Source organism: Mercenaria mercenaria, chromosome 17 (genome assembly GCF_021730395.1).
Source record: "Mercenaria mercenaria strain notata chromosome 17, MADL_Memer_1, whole genome shotgun sequence".
In the NCBI taxonomy this organism is placed as follows: Eukaryota; Metazoa; Mollusca; class Bivalvia; order Venerida; family Veneridae; genus Mercenaria; species Mercenaria mercenaria.
The window spans coordinates 16,564,247-16,587,554 of NC_069377.1; the positions used below are offsets into that span (position 1 = coordinate 16,564,247).

The following is a 23,308-nucleotide window of genomic DNA, read 5'->3' on the forward strand; positions in this document are numbered from 1 at the left end:
ATTTGGCTAGTTATCGAACTTGGCTGAAGTCTCATGGTCAAACACATTTTGTTCAAGTTTGGTGAAGATCGGATGAGAAATGTTTGACTTAGAGTGCAGACAAGAGCAAAAAGGCCGATTTTTCAGTAATTCAAGGGCTGTAACTCCAAAATGTCTGAACCGATTTGGCTAGTTATAGAACCTGGCCAAGGTCTTATGGTCAAACATATTTTGTTCAAGTTTGGTGAAGATCGGATAAGAAATGTTCGACTTACAGCAAAAAGGCCAATTTTTTGGTGATTCAAGGGCCATAACTCCAAAATGCCTGGACAGATTTGGCTAGTTATCGAACTTGGCCAAGGTCTCATAGTCAAACACATTTTGTTCAAGTTTGATGAAGATTGGATGAGAAATGTTCAACTTAGAGTGCAGACAAGAGTAAAAAGGCCGATTTTTGGTAATTCAAGGGCCGTAACTCCAAAATGCCTGGACTGATTTGGCTAGTTATCAAACTTGGCTGAAGTCTCATGGTCAAACACATTTTGTTCAAGTTTGGTGAAGATCGGATGAGAAATGTTTGACTTAGAGTGTGGACAAGCTTTGTGACAGACAGACAGACACATAGACAGACAGGAGTAAATCAATATGTCTCCCACACCACTGTGTGGTGGGAGACATAATTAACCCATTACCTACTGTCCTCAGTACCCAACAAATGTTCTCTTGTTTGCTCGGAATAACAGACTGACGGACGGACTGAAAATGACAATCTTATAGTCCCTGAAACTGGTTTTCTAGGGGACTAACAACTTGTCTGAAACTGGTTTCCTAGGGGACTAACAGCTTGCCTGAAACTGGTTTTCTAGGGGACTAACAACTTGCCTGAAACTGGTTTTCTAGGGGACTAATAACTTGCCTGAAACAGGTTTCCTAGGGGACTAACAACTTGCCTGAAACTGGTTTTCTAGGGGACTAACAACTTGCCTGAAACTGGTTTTCTAGGGGACTAACAACTTGCCTGAAACTGAGTATTCAAACCTAAAAGAAGTCCTGTTTGATAAACTATAGTATCAACAAACCAGTTTACCTGAATGCCTGGCTGCTCCCAGAATAGAGGAACTGATCCCCGAGTCTGCAGAAATGATGCTATTTGGTCCTCTAAAAATATTACCTGAAAAGCCAATTATAAACAAATTTAATTCTTCATATCAAGGGTCTCCATCTGTGGAAACTTTCAAGAATTTCCTTTCAATAGTGTTTCAGGAGTTGGACACACAAGATTTTTCTCTGTATTCTATAAAGCAAAAACATCAAAAGGCCAATAACTGTAGAAAAAAAGTCGCAGCAGAAGTTCTTCCCTTTATGGTCATCTGCACATCAAGCTTATTCATCTATGAAAATTGAAGCAAACTGCTCTACCTATTCTCCCAATAGTCGAACTACAGACTGCCTTTTTTTGCGGTAGTAAACATTTATACTGTTCTTATATGTTCTTAGTGTGATATTCTAAACCTAACACACAGAACTGTTTATAATCACAAACATTATAATTGTGTTAACATTGATACTAAAATGTAATTGTCAACAATTTTCAACTATAAACTTCGGGCTTATATGATCATATAAGTTTACAAAATGAAAGTATTAAGCTTCATTCACTGCTTTTTTGTAAGTTATCATTGCTAGACATGGAAATACTTGAAAAGACAGGTAAATTCAACTGAATAAATAATTATTAAATTTGACCTATTTTGATTGTTTCTTCCTTTTATGCTCTACAGAGATATTGCAATAACTCAAGGGAGATAAGCAAAATAACCTGAGACTATTCCTTGACACTAAACAACTAATCCTGGCATTCCACAAGAATCCAAAATCCTCAAAAACAGTAAAACAATTTCAACTGAGATACAATGTATCATGATCTTATCACGACTGAGGCTCAAAATGCTTTTTGTTTAAAACGTGGCAGCCACATATTTCGTTATTAACATAAAATATGTTAGTTTCCTGTTACATGGTTCATACAGGACTTGGCAAAAAAAATTCAAGGACTTTTCAAGGACTTTTTAAGGACTTTTTATGGATTTTCAAGGACTATTTTAATCGCTTTAAATCTTAAATTACAAAACCATTTAGGCTCTTCATAAGGCATTATGACAGAAGAAAAGTCACAGAACAGTTTTATTTTCCATAAGCTACAATAGCATATCTTAACCTTTATGAGATCTTCAATGGGATTACCTTTTATGAGCTATATTTGCCTGTAAACATACTTAGTACATGTTTCTTATAAGTCTTTCAAGCTCTCAAGACTACATTTGTAGTTTTCAATTTGTCCTCAAGGGACTTCACTTCTTGTTTTGGCGTGTGATTTCAACGCACTTTCTGCCATAGTTCCGACATCAATGAGTTTATCACATACACTTATGCTTGTCTGACTTAAACTTCTTTAACCACGATGAATAATCATCCTGTGTAAGCCATTTATTGGCGAAACTACATTTATTTTTTGGGCCACTCATTGTTGTTGTTGATAGTCACGCTACAATGACCTTGCGCATAATATTTAATGTTGTGAAAATCGCTATTCTATATCTAACTTCCGTACCGAAACGGTGTTCAACTAGCGTTCCCTCCGTGGGTGTGCATGTATTTTTATTTTACACTGTTTTTTCGCTCGTTTTGACTTATTTATTATTTATTTTTTGTATTTTTCCCCTACAATACGATTGCACCCCCGTTTTTAGCAAAATTTAAGGACTTTTCTACCTTTTTTTTCAAAATTCAAGTACTTTTTCAGGTGATTTTTGGAAGAAAAAAATCAAGGACTTTCAAGGACTTAGGATCAAATTCAAGGACTTTCAAGGACCTGTGCGAACCATGTGTTAAATCCTATGTATGATAATAGTTTTCTATAATGTCTAACAAAGGTTTGAATATTGATGAATATAGCAGAAGATTTTATTGAACCTGTTGTCTTAGATTACCTCCCTTTGTAGCTCTAGCTGTACAGTCTCAAGTGCAGTATTAGAAGTAATGGTTTTCTAACCAAATATTTTTGCATAACACCTATTTGGACAGGTGTTTTATTATTTTTCAACATAAAATGTAAAGCCTTATGGGACTTTTAACACGGGAACAAATATCATTTCAATGATGATTTCTTTTTCCAGCTCAATGCACTTTGATCAACTTGACAATACAATATTTACATAACACATAGTCATAGACTTACTTGTTCAGTTTCACAGAAGTTTGCAACATGTCCGTCATCATTTGTTCCTCTTACGTTGAATCTGGTACCAGCCCTCTCACAACTAAGACGAGATATAAGACATGCCTTGGCCTGCCGATGAGCCGCATAAACTGTTCGAATCTCTACACCACCACATATAGCCTTGAAAAGCCATGTTGAACAATCAATACCAAATCTTTGGAAGTGTACATGAAGAGATCGATTCCTGAAAGAGGTTTGATTTAAAACTGTGGAAAACATACATGAAACATATCTGTCTTTTATGAATACAAATTTATGACACATGAAATTCAGCCAAAAGCATGCAACAGAAAATTGACTTAACACAGAGGAAATTCAACTGCAAACATGCAACAGAAATACGACATAACACAAGAAATTCAGCTGCAGGCATGCAATAAAAATATGACATAACAAAGAAATAATTCAGCTGCAAGCGCAACAGAAATATGATATAACATACAAGAAATTCAGCTGTAAGTATGACATTTTAAACATAGCAGAAATTCAGTTGTAAATTCAGCTGTAAGCATGCAATAGAAATATGATATAACATAGAAGAAATTCAGCTGTAAGTATGCAATAAAAATATGACATAACATAGCAGAAATTCAGCTGTAAGCATGCAATAGAAATATGACATAACATAGCAGAAATTCAGCTGTAAGCATGCAACAGAAATATACACAGAAGAAATTCAGCTGTAAGCATGCAATAGATATATGACATAACATAGCAGAAATTCAGCTGTAAGCATGCAACAGAAATATACACAGAAGAAATTCAGCTGTAAGCATGCAATAGATATATGACATAACATAGCAGAAATTCAGCTGTAAGCATGCAACAGAAATATACACAGAAGTAATTCAGCTGTAAGCATGCAATAGAAATATGACATAACATAGAAATTCATCTGTAAGCATGCAATAGAAATATGACATAACAGAGCAGAAATTCAGCTGTAAGCATGCAACAGAAATATACACAGAAGAAATTCAGCTGTAAGCATGCAATAGATATATGACATAACATAGCAGAAATTCAGCTGTAAGCATGCAACAGAAATATACACAGAAGTAATTCAGCTGTAAGCATGCAATAGAAACATGACATAACATAGCAGAAATTCAGCTGTAAGCATGCATCAGAAATATACACAGAAGAAATTCAGCTGTAAGCATGCAATAGAAATATGACATAACATAGCAGAAATTCAGCTGTAAGCATGCAACAGAAATATACACAGAAGAAATTCAGCTGTAAGCATGCAATAGAAACATGACATAACATAGCAGAAATTCAGCTGTAAGCATGCAACAGAAATATACACAGAAGAAATTCAGCTGTAAGCATGCATCAGAAATATACACAGAAGAAATTCAGCTGTAAGCATGCAATAGAAATATGACATAACATAGCAGAAATTCATCTGTAAGCACGCAACAGAAATATGACATAACATAACAGAAATTCAGTTGTAAGCATGCAACAGAAATATACACAGAAGAAATAGAGCTGTACATTCTATCATACCCATAAATATCAATCTAAATAATAGTACAATGTATCTGAGAAAACTGAACAGCTTGTGGACTGCAAATCTAGTTTGGTTTTCACAGATCTAACTTCATTTTCAATAAATGTATTTTGATTTGTTTAATGTCATAAGAGTAGACAACATACCTGTGAACATACAGTTCATATTCTAATTGAAGGGGCTTAAAAAAGAGAAACAAAATGCAAAAATACCTTTTATCTGTCATGTCATTAATGCAGTCAATGGCCATATCTGATAATCGCTCGGTATTTAAAATACAATAACAGTGCAATTATGTACTTAGGGACCGAAAGTGTTGTTCAGAATTCGGAATTCTAAAATTTCATCTTTATCAGATTTGTTACATTGAAATAAAGAAGGATATATGTATCTGTGATTGAGACATTTCTTAGTTTTGGACAGATGTTCAGTTTTCTCAGAATACACTGTTATTTATAATATAATTTTGGATACTTGACAAATGTTTCTTTCTGTTTGAAAGGCTTTGATCTGTTTTTAAATTTCTATATCTTCATTACTGGTTTGCCAACAGAAATAAAATTCTCTGACTTTTCCCTCACCAAATCATGTTTTTCACTGCCCACATCACTACCCAATTCTGCTGGCCTCCTCCTTTACAGCAGCCCAATCTCTAGGAGGCAATGGTTGCAAAGCTTTTCTATCTTCAAGGTTTCAAATGGCATTTCATTCAAATTAAAACACAATAATGTGTCATTATCTACAGTTCTATAAAAAAGACATAGTACACAAACATTAATACTGCTTGAAGACTGCCACAGTCACTGCATTTTATATAGAGTTCAAGAACCTTATTTTTCAATGACTGCTCTAAAGTTTCAAATTTCACTGACCAGTTTTAGAATTCTCTGAAAATTCACTGACATGGAAAAAATCAAATTTCTTTGACTTTTTTCAAGTAGGTGGCAACCGTGAAATCTCTTTCTACTCACCAAAAGAATCTGTTATCAGTGTCATGCTCCTGTAGTTTCCTTTGTGCACACAAAGTAAGATCCCACTGATTTCCAGATGATGACCACGAAAAATAAAAAGTCCGTGAATTGAACAGATTTCTTACACCCACAATTCTTTCTTCATCATTTGGTCGATTTTGCAGCGAGACAAACTGAGTAGCAGTTATACAAAATATCTCAGAGTCACTAATTTTTCCCACTGAAACACAGCCTGTTACTAGAACTAGGTACAAAACATTGTCTTCCCCTGGAAAAAATAGATATCAGAATCAGAAAGTGCAAATATTACTTACACTTAAATATACACTAGAAATACATTCTGCATGCCCACAGGCAGAATGTCGAGCCCGCCAGCTGTCTGAAAAAGTAACATTTATTATACTATTTGGCGGTGTCAGAACTGATTTACACTAGCACCTGTATTTGCATAAGGAATTTTTTGACCAATTACAAAACAAGAGCTGTCGGATGACAGCGCGCTCGACTTTTCGAAGAATTGATTGAAGAATGGGGTCAAAATATTTCCATAGATTTTCAGACTAAACAAAACAAGAGGGCCAAGATGGCCCTAGGTCGCTCACCTAAGAAAAACTCCATAACAGTGTAAAACATGTTTGAACTAGTGATTTCAAGGAAACAAGTATTCTGACCAATTTTCATTAAGATTGGACCAAAAAATTGGTCTCTTGCGATAAAACAAGCATTTTCTTAGATATGACGTAGTTTTTGACCCTAGATGACCCATGTTCAAACTCGACCTAGATTTTATCAAGGCAATCATTCTGACCAAAATTCATGAAGATCAACTGAAAAATACAGCCTCTATCACATACAGAAGTTTTTTCTTTGATTTGACCAAGTGACCTAGTTTTTGACCTCAGATGACCCATATTCAAATTCGACCTAGATTTCATTAAGGCAATCAACCTGACCAAATTTCATAAAAATCAATTGAAAAAAACAGTCTCTATCGCATACACAAGATTTTTCTTTAATTTGATCTAGTGACCTAGTTTTTGACCTCAGATAACCCATATTCAAAATCCACCTAGATTTCATCAAGACAATCATTCTGACCAAATTTCATACAGATCAATTGAAAAATACATCCTCTATTGCATACACAATGTTTTTCTTCGATTTGACCTAGTGACCTAGTTTTTGTACCGAGATGACCCATTTTCAAACACGGCCTAGATTTTATCAAGGTAATCATTCTGGCTAAATTTCATGAAGATCAGTTGAAAAATACAGCCTCTACTGCATACACAAGGTTTTTCTTTGATTTGACTGGACCTAGTTTTTGACCCCAATGACTTTCAAATTTTAGATTCCAGAATCATGACAATTCATGAGATCACTAAAAATACCTCTATCTACACAAGGTTTCTGATTGACCTATACTAGTTTTTGCCAGATGACCATTTCGAATCGGCTAGATTTCATCAAGAACTTCTGACCAAAATTCATGAAGATCAATTGAAAAATACCGCCTCTATCGCATACACAAGGTTTTTCTTTGATTTGACCTAGTGACCTAGTTTTTGACCCGAGATGACCCATTTTCGAACTCGGCCTAGATTTCATCAAGGCAATCATTCTGACCAAAATTCATGAAGATCAATTGAAAAATACAGCCTCTATCGCATACACAAGGTTTTTCTTTGATTTGACCTAGTGACCTAGTTTTTGACCCGAGATGACCCATTTTCGAACTCGGCTTAGATTTCATCAAGGTTATGATTCTGACCAATATTCATGAAGATTAATTGAAAAATACCGCCTCTATCGCATACACAAGGTTTTTCTTTGATTTGACCTAGTGACCTAGTTTTTGACCCGAGATGACCCATTTTCGAACTCGGCCTAGATTTCATCAAAGTTATCATTCTGACCAATGTTCATGAAGATTAAATGAAAAATACAGCCTCTATCGCATACACAAGGTTTTTCTTTGATTTGACCTAGTGACCTAGTTTTTGACCCGAGATGACCCATTTTCCAACTCGGCCTAGATTTCATCAAGGTTATCATTCTGACAAATATTAATGAAGATTAATTGAAAAATACAGCCTCTATCGCATACACAAGCTAAATGTTGACAGACGACAGACGACGGACGCCGGACATCGGGCGATCAGAAAAACTCACCTGAGCATTGCTCAGGTGAGCTAAAAATGAATTAAACAAAAAATGTTCCTGTATTTGTGGATTTCGATTAGTCTTGCACTAAATGGCAAAGTGTGACCATGATGGCAAATATGTTAAGTTATATGTTAGGAAAAACATGGACTTACATGAAAAATTTAACTAATTTCCAAGACCAACAAGAGCTGTCGGATGACAGCACGCTCGACTATTCGAAGAATTGATTGAAGAATGGGGTCAAAATATTTCCACAGATTTTCAGACTAAACAAAAAATGGATTAAACAAAAAATGTTCCTGTATTTGTGGATTTCGATTAGTCTTGCACTAAATGGCAATGTGTGACCATGATGGCAAATATGTTAAGTTATATGTTAGGCAAAACATGGACTTATATGAAAAATTTAACTAATTTCCAAGTCCAAAAGGGGCCATTATTCAGTCAAAATAGTTGACAGAGTTATGTATTCTTGCCTACAGATGGAAATCATGTTGATAAACTAGCGTTAAAAGTTTCAAAGCCACAGTTCAAATAGTTTTGACAAAACGCTGACTTGTAAGAAAAACTGAACAAATTTGAAAGTCCAAAAAGGGCCATAATTCAGTCAAAATAGTTGTCAGAGTTATGTACTCTTGCCTAGAGATGGAAATCATAATGATAAACAAGTGTTTAAAGTTTAAAAGACATATGTCAAATAGTCTTGACAAAACATGGACATATACAAAACAGAACCAGTTTCCAAGTTCAAAAAGGGCCATAATTCAGCCAAAAAAGAGGAGAAAGTTACGTACTCTTGCCTATTGATAGAGACTATTATACTGAACAAGATATAAAAGTTTCAAAGCCATATGTCAAACACTTTACACAAAATATAAACTGGTACGAAAAACTTAACCAAGATTTCTAAGTCAAAAGCGGCCATAATTCAGTCAAAATGCTTGATGGAGTTATGTACTCTTGCCTACAACTGGATATTGTGATGGTAAACAAGTGTTGAAAGTTTCAAAGCTTTATCTCAAAAGACTTTGTCAAAATGTGGACTGGTACGAAAAACTTAACCAAGATTTCTAAGTCAAAAAGGGGCCATAATTCAGTCAAAATGCTTGATGGAGTTATGTACTCTTGCCTACAACTGTACATGGTGATGGTAAACAAGTGTTGAAAGTTTCAAAGCTTTATCTCCAAAGACTTTGTCAAAATATGAACTGGTACGAAAAACTTAACCAAGATTTCTAAGTCAAAAGGGGCCATAATTCAGTCAAAATGCTTGACAGAGTTATGTACTCTTGCCTATAACTGGACATGGTGATGGTAAACAAGTGTTGAAAGTTTCAAAGCTTTATCTCAAAAGACTTTGTCAAAATATGAACTTGTACGAAAAACTTAACCAAGATTTCTAAGTCAAAATGCTTGACAGAGTTATGTACTCTTGCCTATAACTGGACATGGTGATGGTAAACAATTGTTGAAAGTTTCAAAGCTTTATCTCAAAAGACTTTGTCAAAATGTGGACTGGTACGAAAAACTTAACCAGGGTGTGACGCCGACGCCGACGCCGTGGTGAGTAGGATAGCTCTACTTATTCTTCGAATAGTCGAGCTAAAAAGGGCCATAATTCAGTCAAAATAGTTGACAGAGTTATGTACTCTTGCCTACAGATGGAAATCATGTTGATAAACTAGTGTTAAAAGTTTCAAAGCCACAGTTCAAATAGTTTTGACAAAACGCTGACTTGTAAGAAAAACTGAACAAATTTCAAAGTCCATAATTCAGTCAAAATAGTTGTCAGAGTTATGTACTCTTGCCTACAGATGGAAATCATAATGATAAACAAATGTTTAAAGTTTTAAAGCCATATGTCAAATAGTCTTGACAAAACATGGACATACACAAAACAGAACCAATTTCTAAGTTCACAAAGGGCCATAATTCAGCCAAAGAAGACGAGAGAGTTACGTACTCTTGCCTATTGATAGAGACTTTATACTGAACAAGATATAAAAGTTTCAAAGCCATATGTCAAACAATTTACACAAAATATAAACTGGTACGAAAAACTTAACCAAGATTTCTAAGTCAAAAGGGGCCATAATTCAGTCAAAATGCTTCATGGAGTTATGTACTCTTGCCTACAACTGGACATTGTGATGGTAAACAAGTGTTGAAAGTTTCAAAGCTTTATCTCAAAAGACTTTGTCAAAATGTGGACTGGTACAAATAACTTAACCAAGATATCTAAGTCAAAAAGGGGCAATACTTCAACCAAAATGCTTGATGGAGTTATGTACTCTTGCCTACAACTGGACATGGTGATGGTAAACAAGTGTTGAAAGTTTCAAAGCTTTATCTCAAAAGACTTTGTCAAAATGTGGACTGGTACGAAAAACTTAACCAGGGTGTGATGCCGACGCCGTGGTGAGTAGGATAGCTCTACTTATTCTTCGAATAGTCGAGCTAAAAATATATATATATATAAGTCCATATAAAACTCCTGACCAGGTAGAGATAGGTCAAAATACACCTAAAAATTGGATGTAACATGCATGTTGTACCACAGAAAAGTGGTCTCAATTTTTACAGATGGCCAGTAATAAAAAAGTTACAATATAAGCTATTTATAGTAAAAACAAAGGGAAGTAATTCTAAAAATAAGGTTGCCTCATGGAGTTGAACATATGTGCCAAGTTACATCAAAATCCCCTTATTCATGAAGAAGACATGCTTCCAGACAACGTCATTCTTGTATCTGACCTTTGGCCTCTAAGTGCGACCTTGACCTTAGGCCTAGGGACCTGGTTCTTGCGCATGACACTCCGTCTCATAAAGGTGAACATTCATGCCAAGTTACATCAAGTGATGACTATACTGAGCTAACTGCAAGCAGGTTCAACAAAAATGGTGTGAGCTATGTTAACAATATTATGTTTCTTTATCAGTTTTGTTCAAACACCAAGTTATTTCTGTCTTTATCAATCTTTCATTACAAAGAAACAAACTGAAATTTAATGAAAAAATTGAATATCTAACCAGATTGTACATCACAGTACAGTAGATCTTTTTACCTGCTGAACTCTAGTTGTCTCCACCCTAGAAACTGAGCACTTGGAGACCACTTACCTCCACACTTACCTCCAACATTCAGACTGAGCACTTGGAGATCACTTACCTCCAACATTCAGACTGAACACTTGGAGACCACTTACTGCCAACATTAGGACTGAACACTTGGAGACCACTTACTGCCAACATTCAGACTGAGCACTTGCAGACCACTTACCTCCAACATTAGGACTGAGCACTTGGAGACCACTTACCTCCAACATTAGGACTGAACACTTGGAGACCACTTACTGCCAACATTAGGACCAAACACTTGGAGACCACTTACTGCCAACATTAAGACTGAGCACTTGGAGACCACTTACCTCGAACATAAGGACTAAACACTTAGAGACCACTTATGCCAACATTCAGACTGAACACTTGGAGACCACTTACCTGCAACATTAAGACTGAGCACTTGGAGACCACTTACCACCAACATTCAGACTGAACACATGGAGATCAGTTACCTCCAACATTTAAGACTGAACACTTGGAGACAATTTACCTCCAACATTCAGACACTTGGAGACCACTTACCTCCAACAATCAGACTGAGCACTAGACTGAGCGCTTGGAGACCACTTACCTCCAACATTCAGACTGAGCACTTAGATACCATTTACCTCCAACATTCAGACTGAGCACTTGGATACCACTTACCTCCAACATTCAGACTGAGCACTCCGAGACAACCATATGCATCAAGAATCTTTGTATACTGCTTCTTAATTGTTTCAGTTTCAGCAGATGCTGCAAACAGTATAAACATATTATTTTAATTTAGTTTTTATGTCTCTTACAATGTCTTTAGCAGCATATGTCTGTAACAAAAGACAAGAACACCGCAATGTGGAGCAATATATGCCCATCTCGATGTGGTGAACATTTGTGCCAAGTTTTTGTTACAATCCTTCAAGCAGTTCGAGAGTTACAGAGCGGACAGGAAACACACTCATATGACTATTGACCTTGAAGCAAGCCATCCTGAACATGTGCTCTGCACATTGTCTTGAAGTGGTGAACATTTGTGTCAAGTTTCTTTGAAATCCTTCAATGGGATCAAGAGTTACAGAATGGACGTGAAACACACCCATATGACTTTTGACCCCCAAGTGTGACCCTGACCTTGAAGCAAGCTATCCAGAACAAGCGCTCTGCACATTGACCTGATGTGGTGAACATTTGCATCAAGTTTCTTTGAAATCCTTCAAGGGATTCAAGAGTTACAGAGTGGACACAAAATTGCTAACAGACTGATATACACTGGGTGGTATAACATAATACATCCCTTTGGGCTTATAATAAACTTGTCCACCTCTGTATAAGTCAAAATAAACATACAATGTCAGGGATTTTTTTCATAAACTGACTGAAGCAAACAAAATCTGTCCCCATCTGAAAAGGCAAAAAATCCCCAAATTCAGTTGAAATAAATATAAATGGAAGGTTATGTAGTATCAGAAAATTGCATCTTTAAACCATAATACAAACATTATCTTCTAAGAGAAACACATACCCACACAAGTAAACAAGAGGGCCATGATGGCCCTATATCGCTCACCTGTTATCATTACACTTGAGGACAAGAAGGTCCTCAGAAAAAATATCTAAGTCCAAAGGACAGGAACAACAAAGGGAAGAAATTTAACCAAAAAGAAAAAAAAATTCTTACAAGGTACAGATATGTCAAAATACACCTAAAAAATGGAGGTACCATCCGTGTTGTACCACAGAAAAGTGGTCTCGGTTTTTCCCTAGGGCCAATAATAAAAAAGTTACTAAAAATAAGCTATTTATAGTAACGTAAAAGGGAAGTAATTAAAAAGAAAATTATTGTAAGTGAACAAAAGAAGGATCTGCCAAATAAATCTGTTGACATAAATAAAATTTCAGATCAGTATCTTCATTAGTTACGGAGATATACCCATTTTAATTTGAAATAAAGGGAGGTAATTTGACATGAAATCAGTCCATAGTTATCTACCCTGATTGGCTCAGTCCAACTAATGACAATAATGAAATTTCAAATAAGTCCTATAAGTACTAACTGATATAAATCCATTTTGATTACAATCAGGGGAGGTAATCAGATATAAAATAACTCTGGAACCTACGATTGGATCTGATTTGTCATGAAATCCAAGATTTATTGTTGTTGAAGATATTTTGGAAGTTTGTATCAAATAAAACCATAAATGAAGTCTCTATATGGCTGCAAAAGCCAAAATAGCCAATTTTGGACCTTTAAGGGGCCATAACTCTGGAACCCATGATGGAATCTGGCCAGTTCAAGAAAGAAACCAAGATCTTGTGGTGATACAAGTTGTATGCAAGTTTGGTTAAAATCAAATCCTAAATGAAGCTGCTATTGTGCAGACAAGGTCAAAATAGCTAATTTTGGCCCTTTCAGGGGCCATAACTCTGGAACCCATAATGGGATCTGGCCGGTTTAACAAAGGAACTGAGATCTTATGGCGACACAAGTTTTATGCAAGTTTGAATAAATTCAAATCATAAATGAAGCTGCTATTGTGCAGACAAGGTCAAAATAGCTAATTCTGGCCCTTTCAGGGGACATTACTCTGGAACCCATAACGGAATCTCACCAGTTCAAGAAAGGAACCAAGATCTTATAGTGATACAAGTTGTGTGCAAGTTTGGTTAAAATCAAATCATAAATGAAGCTGCTATTGTGCAGACAAGGTCAAAATAGCTAATTCTTGCCCTTTCAGGGGCCATAACTCTGGAACCCATAACGGAATCTCGCCAGTTCAAGAAAGGAACCAAGATCTTATGGTGATACAAGTGGTGTGCCAGTTTGGTAAAAATAAAATCATAAATAAAGCTGCTATTGTGCAGACAAGGTCAAAATAGCTAATTTTGGCCCTTTCAGGGGCCATAACTCTGGAACCCATAATGGAATCTCGCCAGTTCAAGAAAGGGACCAAGATCTTATGGTGATACAAGTTGTGTGCAAGTTTGGTTAAAATAAAATCATAAATGAGACCACTATCGTGCAGACAAGAAATTGTTGACGAACGGACGGACGCACGGACGACGGGTGATCACAAAAGCTCACCTTGTCACTATGTGACAGGTGAGCTAAAAACAGGTAGCACAAACCAGGGGTATAAAATTCCACTCGCCCGCTCACATTGGCGAGTTAGTCTGGATAGGAAGAGTAGACCTCGCTGTATACTCGACCGATCGGGCGAGCAGTGTTCGAAATAGTCGCCTGCCCGCCTGCCCTGGCAAGTAAAAAACCATGATGGCCAAGTAAAACTGACTGTTGAGTTGCCCGACGGGCAAGCTGCGAAGACAGACTTCAACTTAAATCGCCATCCTGAAACCCGAGTCACGTGATTTGCAGATCGGTCGAGTATAAAATCCAACCTTCACACCCGACCAGTCGAGTGAATTTCACTTTAAAACCCCTAATATTCAATATATTTCAATTGTGTACACTTTTAATACAGATTCCGCCATTTTTATGTACATCTCCGAAATTTTCGAAGGACGACAAAATAAATACAGTACACTATGACGTAACTTCAGTTAATGGTGTGATTAGCTCCGCTCCTTAACTAATCAAAGCGGTTTAACTCTTGATGATTGACAGCCTCCTAAAGCATCATGTTTGATAAAGAGACCATCTATAAATGTATACCGTCACATGTTAAACAAGAGGACCATAATGGTCCTGAATCGCTCACCTCTTCCCACATGATCCAGTTTTGAGTATGACGTCGTTTTTTCTATTATTTGACATAGTGACCTAGTTTTTGAGCTCATGTGACCCAGTTTTGCACTTGACCTAGATATTATCAAGATAAAAATTCTGACCAATTTTCATACAGATCCATTGAAAAATATGGTCTCTAGAGAGGTCACAATGTTTTTCTATTATTTGACCTATTGACGTAGTTTTTTAAGGCACGTGACCCAGTTTCAAACTTGACCTAGATATCATCAAGGTGAACATTCTGACAAATTTTCATGAAGATTTCATGAAATATATGGCCTCTAGAGAGGTCACAAGGTTTTTCTATTTTTAGACCTACTGACCTAGTTTTTGACTGCACGTGACCCAGTTTCGAACTTGACCTAGATATCATCAAGATGAACATTCAGACCAACTTTCATACAGATCCAATGGAAAATATGGCCTTTAGAGAGGTCACAAGGTTTTTCTATTATTTGACCTACTGACCTAGTTTTTGACGGCACGTGACCCAGTTTCGAACTTGACCTAGATATCATCAAGGTGAACATTCTGACCAATTTTCATGAAGATCTTGTGAAATATATGGCCTCTAGAAAGGTCACAAGGTTTTTCTATTTTTAGACCTACTGACCTAGTTTTTGACCACACGTGACCCAGTTTCGAACTTGATCTAGATATCATCAAGATGAACATTCAGACCAACTTTCATACAGATCCCATGAAAAAAATGGCCTTTAGAGAGGTCACAAGGTTTTTCTATTATTTGACCTACTGACGTAGTTTTTGATGGCACGTGACCCAGTTTAGAACTTGACCTAGATATCATCAAGGTGAACGTTCTGACCAATATTCATGACGATCTTGTGAAATATATGGTATCTAGAGAGGTCACAAGGTTTTTCTATTTTTAGACCTACTGACCTAGTTTTTGACCGCAGGTGACCCAGTTTCGAACTTGACCTAGATATCATCAAGTCAAACATTCTGACCAATTTTCATGAAGATCCCATGAAAATTATGGCCTCTAGAGAGGTCACAAGATTTTTCTATTTTTAGACCTACTGACCTAGTTTATGAAGGCATGTGACCCAGTTTCGAACTTGACCTTGATATCATCAAGGTGAACATTCTGACCAACTTTCATAAAGATCCCATGAAAAATGTGACCTCTAGAGTGGTCACAAGCAAAAGTTTACGGACGGACGACGGACACCGCGCAATCACAAAAGCTCACCTTGTCACTTTGTGACAGGTGAGCTAAAAAGGCACTAATTACCGATAATAAAAAAGTACATGCATTTTTCTCGGATTAAGTTAGTAACTTGTTTGCTCCGAAGTCCGAAGTAACTGTTCAATGATATCAACAATTTCAGCACAAAAAAATAAATGAATAAATTTCATTTGCAAATTGGTGATTAAAATAGACTATTCAAAGTCAAAAACCTTTTTCCGATCAGTAATGAATTTGCTACTTACTTTGGATTTTCGAAAATTATAAATCCTAGTTTTTCAGTATAAACTAGAGTTGTCACAGGAGTGACGAATTATACCCCCACAATATGGCCTAGTCACAGAACTAAGCCACTGTCAAAGCTGAACTTACTTGACCTTTGACCTACTGACCTCAAAATCAATAGAGGTCATTTGCTGGTCATGATCAACCTCCCTATGAAGTTTCAAGATCCTCGGCCCAAGCGTTCTCAAGTTATTGTCCGAAAAAGGTTTAAAAGTTCTGGGTCACTCTGACCTTTGACCTTTAGAACTCAAAATCATTACATGTCATCTGCTGGTCATGACCAACCTCCCTATTAAGTTTTGTGATCCTAGTCCCAAGCGTTCTGAAGTTATTGTCCGGAAACTAGGGATGGGAACGAATATTCGGATATTCAAATATTCGAAAATCGGCGGAAGATTCAAATATTCGAAAATCGGCCGAATATTCGAATATGAAAATCAAAGTATAGTTTATCTGGAATATTTCAGAATAAAACCGTTTGTTCTGTCGTGTTTGTTTATCGTATATCAAAAGATGTCCAAATAACAAGAAAAAGGCTATGCATAATTGGCAGGGGCTATCGTTACGGATTAACAGTTTGCAACAGGTGTAAATGTGATACATGTCAAAAATGGTCCAATTAACAAGAAAATTGCAATGCATAATTGACAGCGAGGGATCATCGTTACTGATTAACAGTTTGCACCAGGCATAAATGTGATATCATTTTATCTTTTGTTCCTTTTATGTTGGCGCCTGTTTTATGTAACAAATTTTAGATTTTTTTTTTCAAAAACAATACCAAACTTGTACATATTGGCGATCTTTTTGCAAAATTTTGTTTAACATTTCATACCGTCCACTGCAACGGTTTTCATCCACAGCGCCCGGGCAATCGGCCGTATTTGAAATAAATTTTGAAGTAGTAAAATCCAGAAACAATATATGATCATGTTGAAGGAGTTTTAGTCTGCCTTCATTAAGTTTGTCGGCTTTTTACTTGCTGATTGAAAATTTTCAAAATGGCGGCGGTAATACAACAGCGCAGCACGTGCTTGAATTGGACGACCTGCTATTTTTAGATAACGTTGCGACGGTCTAAATTTTAATCGATTTGAATGTTTCTTCTAAAAATCTGAGTTAGTTAAATATGTTCATGATTATACTCACAGAGTCGTGAAATAAAACACTAGGATCGGCGGGTCTAACTAGGTATGGTCGGGTTACCCGAAACAAACATTTTTAGGCCTTATTACGTATGATGATTCACGTTTTAAACAGCGGAATATATTGTGTATATGCCAATCAATAAATAGATTTAAAAATTCCATTAAAACATGCCAAATATTCGAATATGGCAAACCGAATATTCGAATACTGATTTCAGTATTCGTTCCCATCCCTAGGATTAAACATCCCTAGTTTAAATGTTCCGGTTTCAAAGGCACTAGCCCGAACGTTCCGGCATTGAACGTGTTTTTAAAGGGCAAGTTGAAATCTAAGGGGGCAAGTTGAAATCGGTCCCAGGTTGCCCTATGGGCAAGCTGGAATTCAGATTTATTTCATACACTGGGCGAGTGCATTTTACGTCGCAACTTTACCAAAATTCAGCAAAAAATGTTTTGAATTACATCGTGAAAAACGATAGCAAAAATTGCGTCAGTTGATGCTTTAAAATTTAATCGCTTACCGGTAATGATTGCGCGCTAGACTGTGATTATTATTATTATCGATACAATTATTGCAAGAAAACCATGTACCGTAAGCCTGTTGAGACAAACTTATTTATCTGAGTTAATGTTATTATCGTCAGTGATTATTTTCCTGTAATTTGTCAAAGCATGCAAACCAACATCCGTAGTTTATTTGGAGAGTGAACTGGTGGTAGAAATGACAAAAATACAGTGAAAGAAATATGTCTGCTGTGAAAAGCAAATTTGAGCAGAACGAGTATGCATGTAGTGTACAAGAGAATATTATTTGTCTTAGTACTGTGTGTTGTATTTGAAATTTGTTTGTTGTACATAATACTTCTAAGTGACAGTATTAAAAATGACATTAAGATAGTTGTTATTTTATTAGGGCGAGTGACTGTTCACTAAGGGCGAGTATATTTTACTGGCTACTAGTCCTACACCTGGCGAGTGGTGTGAAAAATATTTTACACCCCTGCAAACACTTATGCATTATTGGTTCCCCTGTTCTGCGTTGTCGATACCTGTACATGTCAGCCGGGCACCACGGACAAATCCAACGGAAAGTTGATGTGGCCAGCGCAAAATCACTGGCATGAGACGAAAATAATGAAGAAATTAGCTGGTATTAAGCCATGACAGGTAATGATATATATATATGGATAGAAAGATTTCCAAGAGCTAAATCTATTGACACAAGTAGCATGTGCCTTTGTGTCAGATAAACTAAAATAAAATCGTCTGCAACAAGGTCACTGCAGTGTGTGACATTAACTTTTTAACACCGTAGCCAATGGGGCTACGAACTTCCAATTTTTTGTAGCCCGACAGAATTTTTCATAGCCCCAAAAAATTTTTGCACAAGACTGAATAAGACTTTCATTCCAATAATGTTTTATTTAATTTCTTTTAATATACTGCTGGTTGGTCAATATTGATGTCTTTCAGATTTGGAATATTGTACGAGTTCTTCAAAATTGATTTCGAAATCTGAAACAGTGTTCACAAAATTGTGCAGAAAGTGAAAGACACAGAGTCATGAAATGAGATCAAAACAGCTTTGTAGACTAGAAATAGCTTGGCAAAAATATATAATGGATTTGATTTTTTTTATACAGTAGACTGACTTGGGTCTCCCTAGGCCCAATTTTTTGGGAGAAGTCACTTCTCCCTTAAGATGATTTAGGGAGAAGAGGGGAGACTTCAGGTAGAACTGGGATGACTCCATCAATTTTTTATATTTCTGCCTCAACCCTGTGAAGTGATTCGATGACCATTCATTTTCTTAGTTACATCATTTCCCATACAGTGACTATTGTTTCATTACAAAATTCTGTAAAAAGTTGTTTTCAGTTCAAGACGGTGATGTATCTAACTCCCCGATTTTTTGATGTCATACCGTGTAAAATATAAATATAGAATGAAAAGGGGTTTATTATTAACACCGAGTCACAACTTTTGTGTACATGCAGTCTCTCATTCGAATAAAACTGAAAGTAAACTGTGTCAAACCTCGAAATACATATTCAAATCAATTCATCCATCAACGTTTGTTTTACGAAATTATTACTTTGCATGTTGTTCTTTTACCATGGATACCAAATAATTGTGTCTATAATTCCAGTTAATCGCATGGTTAATCGACAATTTCTTTAGGAAACGACTCGCACATGTTGACAAATAAAAGTGTCAAAGACGTAACCGCGGCGCTGATTGGCTGATTACAACTGCCTCTGGTGAAACGGATAATTTGATTCGCTTTCACACTTCTCGCTAAAATCTCACAAATACCTGAAGTAGGCGGAGCTTAAATAATGCTATCGGCGTGTGTGTATGCGTACTGAACACACATTATGACATGGTGTACAAGGGTGAAAGTATGGAATATTGAAAATCCTGAAAAATTTGCTGGGGGCTTGGGGGCCGCTAGGGCCCCCGGTGGGTCCAGGGCAAAGCCCTGGTAGGGGGACCAGGGGGGCGAAGCCCCCCGGAAGCTTCTGAGAATTAGTGATTTTGAACGCTTAGAACAGCCCTATTCTACCCTTATATGTGTGCCAAAAATTTACTTATTATATTGCACAAAATGCATGATTTTCAGTTAACAGTAACTTTTCTAAGTCAAGGACTTGTTTCAACAATATACCCTCAACATATTTTTGTAAGATTCAGACTGAAACTACCTGAAAATTCTAGCAACATTTTTGTTTTTTTCATGACACCATATTTTAATGTTCTGGCACAACATTCACAAAATGCAGACCCTGCAATATCCGGTTTTCGTAGCCAAAGACCCCATCGATTACCATCAGTGTCACAATCAGATAGCCAAGCCCATCTCCATTTGTTACCATGTTTGCTTTCTAAGTCCTAAGTATTGTACGCTGGCGGTAAAAACATTATTTTTCAGGCACTATCCCGTGCAGCCCTAATTACGGCGTGTTAATCCCCGAAAGAAATCTTGATCTTCCTCCTGTTCCTCGTGGAAAGATTGATACTTTGGAGATAAAAAGCGTGCAAACCGTAGAAATCAAGACATGCGTGTGCAAGTCCTTGCAAACTTTGACGCGGCAAATTTTAGGCGCACGTGAAAGTCATGAAAAACGTGAGCGAATAGTTATATAAACGGTCGTCTAAAATGATGTTTTAAAACAAACAGTTGAAGTAAATTTCGGTACGTAACGGGATCGAGTAATCATCAATATTTTTTTATTAAAGTGACTTTTCCGTGGTTGACGCTTGTTTTATAATTGGAACTCTTTACAAGGTGTGTATAATAAAATCCAGACATCACGGAAGTTGCCAAAAATGGCCGGACATTCGGTCCTGCACTGCCGGGACGAACATTAAATATAAAACAAACAGGAATCTTGCTTCCTTTTATCAGTATGCAGCTGTTAATTATTTTTCTTGTATCCTATCTGATCTAGATTGCTTTGGATTCGGAAATCCCGAAAAATAATTATCATCAACCCACCCCTGTTCAAAGCGGAAAAAAGCATTAACAATTATCGGTAAATATTCTGTTGATAAAATAAGTACTGGCCTTGTTTTCGTCATCAGTTAAAACCCCCTTAAAGAACTAAAAGAAGTGTGTCCGTATCATGGCATCTGAAGTGGAGATCAAAGTTGCCCGAGATTGTCATGGCATTACGTCATGTTTTCGCGCCATGTGACACATCACTGTCTGATCGTACCGCCTCGGTTCTTTAAAACAGTAAAAAAAGTATCTTCTTTAATTTTTTTTAAAAGCGAATGTGCAATATCCCGTATAAACTGACAGGTAAATGTGTCAAACGATAAGTGACCTATTTGCCCTAATTTTTTTTACATTATTGTTTGAGAAGAATATCTCACATTAGTGGTGTCAAAAATACATCTACAAATATTCATTTACTTATCAAACTTATTTAAAACCACAGCGACATCATACTGCTTTATTTTAAAACCATATTTCTATTTACGTTCACGAGGTCACATAACCTATTCTGCCGCATTACACAGAAATCTGTTTGCCAAAAATTGTTTTACTCCTGTATTGAAATAGCTGCCGCTTTTTTATTATTTAAGATTTTTAATTCTGTTTTTTGTACTTTCTTGTCAAAAGTCTGAATTTTATGACCATAGAATGTAGTATTTATTTACTTTTAGAAATAAATAAATATTTAAGATCGCGCTGTTTGAAATTTTACAAATAAATGTATGAAAATTCGATCGTTTTTATAGACTTTTGCCTACATTTCTGTCGATATCTTATTAAAATCGTTATAGAATTCAAACTGTATTACTTCTCAAGCGGTGTTGAAAATTTGAAGCGATTATATTAAAAATGAATGCAATACGCGCGTTTTTTGTGTACGTGTCGATAAACAAAAGTAACGGCGATCTAGCCTAAATTAGATATTATTATTACGATAGGTCGCACGTGTTCGTGGAATGGAAAATTACTGGTATGACGTTTTGATATCTTTACGATTCGCGGGTAAATTCCAGTCAATCCATGTTAGTTTTAGGGATGTAATTTCTGCATTTGGTAAAGTTACTAGGTAAAATCCACGCGTCCGATCGGATGAGCATACAGAGAGGTCCACTCGTCCCTATCCAGACTTTAACCCACCAATACTCGTATAAGACATAACTCGCAATATACGAGGCGGCTACATGTCCGTGGTGTTTGAAGATAAAATTGCATGCAAGAAATCGAGAAATGCATGCTGCAGACAAAAGTCCGTGCAAATTCTGACGCGCGGGAACTTTTCGGCGCATGTAAAATTTATGAAAAACGTAACAGTTGTTTTCATTGAAGTACAGCGCCTATGCGGGCCAATCAAAATTGTCGTTACATATTGACAATATGCGAGATGCGCTGCAAACGGCAAATGTGATAAACAGAGTCGATTGTGTTTGTCGCCGATCGACTGATTTTTCAAGCTTTGTTGATTGATGACACAATACCAACACCTACTTCCACTCCCCCCCCCCCCCCCCCGAATTTCGACCCGGATTTAGACGATTTGGAAAAACGCTCCCGGCTGAGATGGAAAATCCGGAACTTCCGGAGTATTCCGGAAAACTTTCACCCATGGGTGTAAATTGTCAACAGATTAGCGAGTGCGGATGGACTATTTCGCTCAAGTCGCGACACCACGTTTGCAATGATCTTTTTGGTAAATTTATTACCCAGAATTTTCATAGCCCAACGGGCTACAGTCTGCTGACTGTCTGTTGCCCGAACCGAACTTTCGTAGCCATTGGCAATCAGGCTACCGTTAATGTTGCACACTGTCACTGTATGTAATCAATGAGGAGAAATTTATAATCTTGAGTGTTTTTAAGCCAGATAGTATATTGTGGTATTCAGATGCTTAGGAAACTTGTTCATGTTCGTCAGATATGTCTGTGTGATGGTAATATGCATAAAATTGCTGACCAATACAAAGATAAGCTTGTCAAAGCCCCAAGTGTCTGTGCCCCTACCCACTGCCTTTATGATAATTATCAATCAATAACTCAAACTGAAAATGTAACTGAATGAAAATCATTATGACGGAAATTTACATAGAATGGTTACTGCACTGCTCTCAAACATCAGAGTGTCAATTAAGTTTTTGTTTTCCAGCATCAAGCTGTATGTTGGTTCTAATTTGTGATAAACACGAAAACTTCTACTAATCGCAGCCATTTTGCTCTCTTCCGTGTTTAGACGAAATAATAATTGCAGTTATTCATTTTTTTTAACTAAGAAGATCTTGGCACCATGCAAAGTATCTTTATTGAATTTAAGTCATCCAAAATTATTGCAAGGATCAAAGATAGTAAAACTATTGTTTATCGAAATATTTGTTAGAATTTAAAATATTTCATTCAGAACGGTT

The 23,308-nt window shown here is 36.5% G+C and overlaps 1 protein-coding gene across 1 annotated transcript in view; it reads right to left on the reverse strand.

Moving 5' to 3' along the window:
- LOC123535932 (synaptojanin-1-like) overlaps positions 1–23,122 on the reverse strand; it is a 100,012-nt gene extending 76,890 nt beyond the window's left edge. The window contains exons 1-5 of the mRNA XM_053529198.1: positions 22,992–23,122; positions 11,684–11,773; positions 5,750–6,017; positions 3,218–3,443; positions 1,067–1,150 (exon numbers count right to left, since the gene is read on the reverse strand). Coding sequence (XP_053385173.1) covers positions 1,067–1,150; positions 3,218–3,443; positions 5,750–6,017; positions 11,684–11,773; positions 22,992–23,115 — 792 coding nt within the window. The 5' untranslated portion in view covers positions 23,116–23,122. The remainder of the gene's footprint in view (positions 1–1,066; positions 1,151–3,217; positions 3,444–5,749; positions 6,018–11,683; positions 11,774–22,991) is intronic.
- Between the last annotated feature and the right edge of the window lie 186 nt (positions 23,123–23,308).